The sequence below is a fragment of the Dromiciops gliroides genome, chromosome 2 (genome assembly GCF_019393635.1).
Source record: "Dromiciops gliroides isolate mDroGli1 chromosome 2, mDroGli1.pri, whole genome shotgun sequence".
NCBI classification, from domain to species: domain Eukaryota; kingdom Metazoa; phylum Chordata; class Mammalia; order Microbiotheria; family Microbiotheriidae; genus Dromiciops; species Dromiciops gliroides.
In genome coordinates, this window is record NC_057862.1 from 251,173,342 (window position 1) to 251,183,076 (window position 9,735).

Sequence of the window (9,735 nt, forward strand, 5' to 3'; positions counted from 1 at the left end):
AGCCTGTACTTTTTCAAAGAGGCAACAGAAGGCACTGAAGATTTTTGAGTAGGGAAGTAGCATGGGCTGAGTTCTGTCTTAGTGATATTAGTTTGGCAGCTGTATAGCAAGGATTGTAGAAGGGTGAAACTGGAAGCAGAGAAACAATTATGGTTATGAAAACCATCTAGAAGAAAGGCGAGGAGGGCCTAAACTGGGGTATTTGCAGTGTAAGTGGTAGAAGGGGATAGGTGTCAAGACATATAGAGATTGAAGGAACAAGACTTGATAAATTAGATGTGTGAAAGGGGTAATCAAGGATAACTCCTGGAATGTGAATCTAGGTGACTAGAAAAATATTTCAGGTGGTACCCTTGGCAGAAATAGGGATGTTTGGAGGCGTTTGGGGTTTAGTAGGAAAGATAGGGGCAGCTAGGTGGCGCAGTGGATAAAGCACTGGCCTTGGGTTCAGGAGGACCTGAGTTCAAATCCAACCTCGGAGACACTTGACACTTAGTGTGTGACCCTGGGCAAGTCACTTAACCCTCATTGCCTCACACACACAAAAAAAAATAATAAAAGAAAAAAAAAGTAGGAAAGAATTTATTTTGGACATACTGAATTTAAGATACTCATAGGTCCAGGATGAACTGTTCATCAAAGATAATGAAGCAAAGCTGTAGTTCAGGAGGGAGAAAAGGCCACAGGATAAAGCCTTGGTCCGAACCCACAGTTAGAGGGTAGAAGGTGTGACAATGATTCATCAAAAATGACCTATAAGGAAGGTGGGAGAAGGTAAGAGAACTAAGAGTAGTGTCATAGATGTCAGTAGAAAAGAGTTGTATCAAGGCAGCTAGTGGGTGCAGTGGATAAAGCACCAGTCCTGGATTCAGAAGTACCTGAGTTCAAATCCAGCCTGAGACACTTGACACTTAACTAGCTGTGTATCCCTGGGCAAGTCACTTAACCCTCATTGCCCTGGGTGAGGGAGAGTCAATTATGTCAAGAGCTTCAGAGAAATCAGGTTGGAGGAGAGGCATGTTCAGGGGAAAAAATGAGTTCTGTTTTAGGTGTGTTGAGTTTAAACTGCTGGTGGGACACCCACATGATCTGAGGAAAGACCATTGAATTTAGTGGTTAAAATGATTGGTAATCTTACCAGTAGAGTAGTAGAACAGTTGGTTAACCTTTGGTAGAGCAGTAGGGTCAGAAAAGCAATGAAGTGGAGGTAATTTTTTCCCCGTAGGAATTTGGATATGAAAAGGAAAAGGGAAAGGACTGGTAGCTTGAATTGGTAAATTCAGTAGAGTGATAAGGTCAGAAGCCAGATAATTAGGGATGAGAAGAAAGAAAGAGTTATGGAGAAAGGAGAAGACTGATAACTTGAAGGGATAGTAATCAGTGTCTAGTGAAAGTTTTTTAAGGAAGAGAGGAAACTTGAACCATTATTAAGTGCCTTTCATTTGCAATGCACTATTTGAGGCACTCAGATATAAAGATGAAATGACACGTTTTTTAGAGCTTGTAATTATAAGAAATTAGGGTGAAATAAAAAGTTGTTTAAAGCACATCTTACACCTCACCACTATTTTTTATGTTCAAGGACAATTAGCTAGTCAGGAATAAGCAGCAGAATTGGGTGTGATGCCAGAAGTTAAAATTAAGACAACCTATATATAATTTGGCAATACTACATCACACAAATCTTGAATTTAGACATACAGAAAAAAATATGGATATTTCCAACTCTTCAGTTTATTGGCCATTGTTACAACTTTATCATTAGACTGCTCTAAACACATGATATAAAAGTCTTCTGGGCTTGACTAGGTTCAAAAGGACAACTGAGCCCTATTCTATCACCACACCTGGAATGATAAATTAGCTCAGCATATAAACCTGATTAACTTCTCTTGTCTATCAGTGAAGGCCTCACCAAGAAAATTGATATAAAATTGTATGTTCTTCAAGCATTATTTTGCATATTTAAAAAATTAACAAACTGGAGACATTGGGGAGAATAATAAATATAATTCATTTAATTTACTTTTACAGCCTAGCAGTTCTAGTGAATATTGTTTTGATGTGGATAATGATATGGCTAATGAATTCAAGTTGGAATTAGTAGAGAAACTTTTTGCAGAAGACACAGAAGCAAAGAACCCTTTTTCTACTCAGGTATGTAATCATTTTTTTCTTGAGTTTCGGGATAAATTATAATTATTTCCAAAAACATCTGTCTGTATATTAGGTATGTATTAAAAGTCCATTGTCATTCTGTCTGCTGCATGTATGTGGCAGAGCTAGAGAGTTTAAAGACTTTTTCCTTTCCATATCACTTGAGTTACTAGATATGGTATGTTTTTGGTAATGCATTGAAAGTATAGACAATTATCGTACTAGTGTTACCAAGTGAAAACTTTGTTCTCATGGCAAAATATATCTTGTGTATTTTTTTTAAGGACACTGATCTAGACTTGGAAATGCTAGCTCCTTATATCCCAATGGATGATGACTTTCAGTTGCGTTCCTTTGATCAACTTTCACCACTAGAGAATACTTCTACAAGTTCTCAAAGTGTGAGCAACCTTAACATTTTTCAGCAGTCTCAAACACAAGAACCCACTACCAGTGATGAAGTTAAACCAGTGAAAATAGAAGGTACAGATGACAATAAAATATTGATTGCTTCTCCATATTCTGTTTACGTAATTAATGAAACTGCCAGTGCCCCAGCATCACCATATGATGGGAATCGAAGTCGGACTGTTTCTCCTGACAGAGCAGGAAAAGGAGTAATAGAACAAATGGAGAAATCTCATCCAAGAAGTCCTAATCTGTTGTCTGTCGCTTTGAGTCAAAGGTATTAATACTCTTTATATAAAAAAGCTTTAATTTTGTTATTGAGAAAGTTGAAACTTTTATAATAGTATTAAATTGTATTTCAAAATAATTTTGTTGAAATTTAAAGCAAGTATATGTAAAACTGCTTTCCTAAATGTGCTTTGTTTTTTTTTTTTTTGGTTTTTTTTTGCGGGGCAGTGGGGGTTAAGTGACTTGCCCAGGGTCACACAGCTAGTAAGTGTCAAGTGTCTGAGGCCGGATTTGAACTCAGGTACTCCTGAATCCAGGGCCGATGCTTTATCCACTGCACCACCTAGCCACCCCCCTTTCCTAAATGTGCTTTGGCTTTTTTTCCCTTTTAAGTTGATTGTCATTGTCTTTGAAATAAATATTGGGCAGTTAGGATCCTCTACTGTCTAATCCCTTGTTCTGGTTCCTTAGGGTCTCTATCATTTTCAGAGCTAATATGTATAAAGAATTTGTTCTTAATCTGCACTTCCTACTATTATGTAACCACCTTAGCTGTTACTAACTTCTGGATATGCTAGCCCCTAGGGTTCTTCCTTAGTTCACTAGAAAACTGTTTATTATTCTTATTCCCAGTGCACTTCCAAACATAACTCCCAACTTACCCTTACTATATTGCCTTCATTCTCTTGTATCAACAAGCTTTCTCCTCTATTCTACTTGATTATGCATTCAACTGTTTTTGAAGTTCCTGATCTGCTTAATCTTTATTGAAACTCTTAATATTAATTTCCCTAATTACTCTTCCTTCTTTATTTTTCTTTGAGTTTGGTAACAAGAAGAAATAGGACCATAGTACATATATCTCCCTTTAAAATTTATGGCATATTATTTAACTTGAAATAAGTGGACCATTAACTAGAAAGTGTATGTATATTGTGTGGTTTTCATCTTGTTGATGCTTCAGTTTCCTTTCTGTTTCAATTACTTATGAATTTCAAAAGTACTTCTTTTCAATGCAAGTGTTTAGTATTTCAACAACACTGTGCCTTAAAGAGCTTTATTGGGGATATTTTAAGCATCTAAATTCTATCCATAGTATTTTTTTTTTCTGGGCAAAGAGAGTTAAGTGACTTGTCCAGGGTCACACAGCTAGTAAGTGATAAGTATCTGAGGCTAGATTTGAATTCAGGTCCTCCTGAATCTGGGGCTGGTGCTTTATCCACTTTGCCACCTGGCTGCCCCCATAGTATGTTTTTCTATGTTCTAAACTGACTTGAACATCTGGAGCATAACATTTATAAGTTAGAAACTTCCTCTTTAGAAATTTTCATTTTAATGGGATCAAAGATGTAATTGAGAACTCTAGGTTACATCCAAAATGGCTATATTTTCAGCCAACTGCAAGACAGTAGGTGGGAACTATTGCCGCATTTAACATGGTTTTACCACCCCTTCGTGTTTTTTTTTCCCCCTTAACTCTCTTGGTTTCTTCCATGCTACATTTTCCTGTCTCTTCCTTCCTCTCTCATTCAACAAGTATTTAACTACCTATGTGCCAGGCACTATTCTGGGTGTTAGGCATATAGGTACATGAAAGAAACAGTCTCAACTTGGAAGAATCTTAGGTGTCACACAGACACACACAATATAAAATTGTTTGGGGAAGACAGTAGTGAGCGTATCAGGAAAACCATTATGTAGAAGTTAATATATAAGCTATGTCTTGAAGGCGGAGAGGGATTCTATGTGGCCAAGGTGAGGAGGGTGCATTCTAAGTCTGGGGAAGTGAGTAGAGTGTCATGTCTAAGAAACAGAGAGCAAGCGAGTTTGGCTGAATTGCCAAGTACAAGAGGAGGATTAACATTCAGTGAGATTGGGAAAATAAATTGGGGCAAAGTCTTGAAGGGTTTTTAGCTTTTAAAAGCTAAACAGGGAAGTTTACATTGAATTCTGAAGGAAATAGGGAGCCACTGGAGGTGATGGAGTAGGGGAATTGACATGGTTAGATCTGTGTTTAAGGAAAATCACTTTAGCAGAAGTGTGGAAGATGAACTGAAATAGGGAGAGAAACCTCTCCTCCCCAAATCTCAGACCCCAATTTTTAAAACAGAAAAGGAAAAAAACACACCTTGTTACAAATATACATAATCAGGCAAAACAAATTCCCATGTTGGTTGTGTCCAAAAATGTGTCTCAATCTGTACCTTGGATCCATCACCCCTTTGTCTGAATGTATTACCTTTCCTCAAAAGCCTCCTATCTTTTTAAATTCCATGCCTTTATTAAAGGCATCACTGTCCTTCCCAGACCTCAACAATTCCTAATCATTGGAACACGCTTGAACACTTGGTTTTATCTTTAATTCTTCCCTCTCTTAGGCCACCCAAAAGTCTTGTTGATCTTACCTTTGTAGTATCTCTGAAATTTGTCCTCTTTTCTGTACCTCCTCCCATCACACTCATTCAGGTTCTCATCACCTCCCAGACTACTTAAATGACTTCTTAACTATTCTCCCTGTCCCCCAAATTTCTGTTCCAGACCTCATAATATCTTCCTAATGCATAGCTCTGATTTGCCTTGTTGGGGGGAAAGAATCTTCCCTTTGATAGCTGAATAAAAGTACAAACTCTCTTCCTAGGTATTCAAGGCTCATGATGATTTAGCTATAATTTACTTATTTTAGTATTTTCTTGGATCACCCACCATTGCATTGTTATCCTTTCTTTTATTACTATCCCTTTGTTCTAGCCATGGAGGTGAACAAGAATTCAAAAATTCAATTTCCCAATTTAAATTGAAAGTTTCCCTTCTTTCAAGGACCATTTTACATGATTCTTACTCCTCATCCATTCCTAGGGTATAGAAAAGAGGGATCCAAGCTGTTGTTGTCAAGCCTTGAAATTGTACTTTATTTTGTCAACTGTCATGCCTTCAACTTACTTTAGATAATATTTTATCTGTAGCTACATGACAATCCAGGATATTATCCCACCACTATTCTGCATATTAGTTATGCACTAAAAGTCTTTTCTCACATGGAATGTCTTCTGCCTGTACAAAACACTGAATTGGGTGTGGTTAGAGGAACATGGCAAAAAACCAATGTTGTTCTAGGAGCTTCTTTTGTCTAATTTTTAACTCTTGATAGGTGTTAAACTTGACGGGTTTTAAGCTGTAGCTTTGTTTAAAGACAATTACATAAGACCAAGAAAAATATAATGATATTTTTAAAAACTTGGGCTTATAGCTATGATGAGGTAGTATCAACCATGCCTGGCCACAGGTTCTTTATCCTGAAATCTAAATGTAACTCAGAACCAAGAAATAAATGCTGCACATCACCAAAACAAAACAAAACAACAACAACACTGAATTTGAAACCTCTCCATCCAAAATGTTGCTAAAAAAAGTTTACTTCAGTAATATAGACAACTTGACATGCCAGATAAATGAGGCTTGCTGATGTTTTTTATAGCCTATTCAAATTAGAATGATTTTATTTTCTCTTCAGAACTACTGCTATAGATGAGGAGCTTAATCCAAAGATATTAGCTTTGCAGAATTCTCAGAGAAAAAGGAAAATGGAACATGAAGGTTCACTTTTTCAAGCAGTAGGAATTGTAAGTGCTGGTTTGTGTATATATACTTCTCTACCTGACAGATTTTCAGAACTATGGGCATAGATGTTTCCTTATTTATTTTTCCAAATATTGAAGTCCTATTCAAATTTGAAAAGATAATTATTTTGGTCTTCTGTTTTCCAAGTCCTTTCCCTTGTTGATATAAGGAACGAAAGTACTAGTTGAATACCTATTCATTTAAATGTCTCCTAGTAAATTTTGTTTGAAATCATTTCCACAGATTGATTTTTGCATAGTTAGCATAGTCCTTTCATTATAGAAATAACTCTCTTCAGCACAATGGCATATTGTTAAAAAGAATGGGTAAGGATTTAGCATAGTCTAGCAGATGGTGTCCTGATATATTATTGGTTTAGAAGTGATTTCCAGGCTTTCATTGAGTAGAATTTCATTTATCTTCCTGTTTTTAGGGATCATTACAACAACAACCAGATGATCCTGGAACTACTATATCTCTTTCCTGGAAACGTGTAAAAGGATGCAAATCTAGTGAACAGAATGGAGTAGAGCAAAAGACAGTCATCTTAATACCCTCTGGTTAGTTTTATCCCTTTGTCCTCTTAGCATCACATGAAACAAGTAACTAAAACAAATTTCAGGGAAAAAAAGGTATGATTGCATTAATCTTTTGTACTAATGGAGGTCAATAGGCAAGAGCTTTGGAATTTTATATTTATATTCAGTTTGTCTGAGCTCTTTAGAATCCCTTATATTTGTAGAATTTGAACAGGATGGAATTATATAGTCCATTTGTAAAATGTTATATGAAGATTGGTTAAAGGAACTGGCCATGCTTGTCCAAAAAGAGAAGTTTCACAAAATATGTTAGTTTTCTTTAAGCATTGGAAGGGCTATCATATGGAGAGAATATGTGCTGTGTTCTATTTGGGCCCAGTGGGCTGAATCAGGAGTAAAGAGGTATAAGCTTTGATTGGAGTTTGATATAAGGAAAAACTTCATACAGTTAGAGCTACCTAACAGTGTGATGGGTGGGAGGGTTTCCCTTCTTTGGAGGTTTCCAAGCAGAGGCTAGATGACCACCTGTTGGATATGTATAGTAGAAACTTCTTTAGTCTGGGTTAAACTAGTCTGAGGTCCCGTCCAGCTCTCAGATTCTGTCATCCTTTCAAATAAGAATACTGAGCCCAGGAAATAAGTGCCAGTCCTAAAGTTACATAGTCTGACAGAGCCTAGAATAGAATCCATATTGACTAACTCTAGAGCTATAGTATTTTTTCCAGTATTTTGTCTTTCCATCCTCCCTCTTTACTTGATTCCTCCCTGCCCAAGCAAGTAGAATAATACCTAGGTGCTTAAACTTTGTTTTCTCCCTTCTCAATATATTGGAAATTAACAGCTGCCTCAGATTTATACAAATCAGCTACTTTAACTGATTGTCTAGGGATTTCCTGATGGTCTTCAAGCAGTATTCTACACTTCTACATGATAGAGTAAAGAGAATGGCTATAAAACTAGTTCTGTCAACTTGGTTTGCAACTGTTAAACATTTCTGCTTTTTCTAAGAGATGTTTTCTGTTTCTTTAGATTTAGTAAGTAGACTCCTGGGCCCATCAATGGATGACAGTGGACTACCACAGCTCACCAGTTATGATTGTGAAGTTAATGTTCCTATACAAGGAAATAGAAATCTTCTACAAGGTGAAGAATTGCAGAGAGCTTTGGATCAACTTAACTGAGCTTTTCACAATACTCATTCCTTTTGGACACTGGTGAATCATCACCTAAAGCAGTCTATTTATATTTTCTATATCTGATTTTAGAAGCCTGGCTACAATACTGCACAAATTCAGTTAGTTCAGTTTTGGTCCCCTTTCTACTTTATTTACTTTAATGGTCTTTTTAGTATGTTCTTTAATGGATCAGAAACAGTGCGTTTTTATAATTCTTTGGTATTTAAACCATATAGTACACTATAGTAGCAATGTTAAAATATGCACCTTTTTATTTATTTATTTTTGGCTAGGGAATTTGTCCCTTGTTGAATTCTTATTAATGAAATGCCAGTGTAGTTAAACTGGCAGTAGCTTTCATCATGATCATAGGCAGTTGAAAAATTTTTACAGTTTTACTCAATTTTTTCATAAACAATAATGCTTTTACCAGCAGTCGTAGCCACAATCGCACAATATATTTTCTTAAAAAAAAAAATACCAGCAGTTCCTCATGCAATATATTCTGCATTTATAAGACTAGTTTTTAAGAAAATTTTGTTTGCCTATGAAGTTGTTAAATCTGGAGTATGTCATTGTTGGTCATATAATAATGGTTCTTAAATGCTGTATGGTTTATGATTAAAATGAGTGAAGCTATTTACATGGTATAGGAAAACAGGGGTTTTATCTGGAAGATCTAGCAGCATTTATTTGGATAAATTCTCTTAATTTAGAGAAATTTAACATTTCTGTAGTCACTGCCAGTTCAAAAGACATCAAAACCCTACCTGTAGTTGTGCAAGTTTATGCTAATATTGTGTAACAAATATTAAATCTAAATGTTCTGCTTACCCTGTGTGGTATAGGTGATATTTTGAGCAGATTGTATAAATAAATAAATCATGCATTGTTAGCAAAGTTGCTCAATATTTGACTTTTTGGTTTCATGCACTTTGTCGCTATTAACATCTTCATGTTTTTATATAGATTTCAATAACTGAATATATTTTTAGAAACCTTATTTTAGGAATATATAGTTGTCACATGAAACATCTTGTTTTTCTATGGGTATTGTACAAATTTTTCATTTCCTTATTCTTTTTGTTGTTTGTGGTTGGATCTAACACTAACTGTATTGTTTTGTTACATCAATAAACATTTTATGTGGACCAGGCCCTCTAAGAACTGTTTCATCAACAAACAGTATTTGAATCCTAATGTAGCCACAACTTTTAAAATCGTTCACTTGCCTTTAAGTATTTTGCAAAAATCAAATGTCTTGACTATTTCTACTGTTAAAGCTAAATATCCCTTATTATATTATCATCTTAAGTAATATTCTGTGAAATCCTTAAGTGTCATGTTGAGTAATATTAAGCCCTATTATCCTACCATAAAGATGTGTTTTAGGAAATATTTGTTTAGATATTTTAAAAATTATAAATATTAAAATGATGCAATGTCGGTACTTTGGCTGGGGTGAGTCAATAAGAAATAATGGATATTGTATATATTAATAAACTCAGAACTAAAAGGGACATTTGTGATTATCTAATCCACAGGTTCTTCACCTCTGAACCTTTTCATATTTTAGTTATTTCAATATAATTGGTCACTTCTGTATTTTT

General features: G+C 35.5%; 1 protein-coding gene across 1 annotated transcript in view; it reads left to right on the top strand.

Moving 5' to 3' along the window:
- Window positions 1-9,276, top strand: part of HIF1A (hypoxia inducible factor 1 subunit alpha) — a 49,080-nt gene extending 39,804 nt beyond the window's left edge. The window contains exons 11-15 of the mRNA XM_043984757.1: window positions 2,035-2,157; window positions 2,442-2,842; window positions 6,305-6,413; window positions 6,845-6,971; window positions 7,980-9,276. Coding sequence (XP_043840692.1) covers window positions 2,035-2,157; window positions 2,442-2,842; window positions 6,305-6,413; window positions 6,845-6,971; window positions 7,980-8,131 — 912 coding nt within the window. The 3' untranslated portion in view covers window positions 8,132-9,276. The remainder of the gene's footprint in view (window positions 1-2,034; window positions 2,158-2,441; window positions 2,843-6,304; window positions 6,414-6,844; window positions 6,972-7,979) is intronic.
- Window positions 9,277-9,735: the final 459 nt, after the last annotated feature.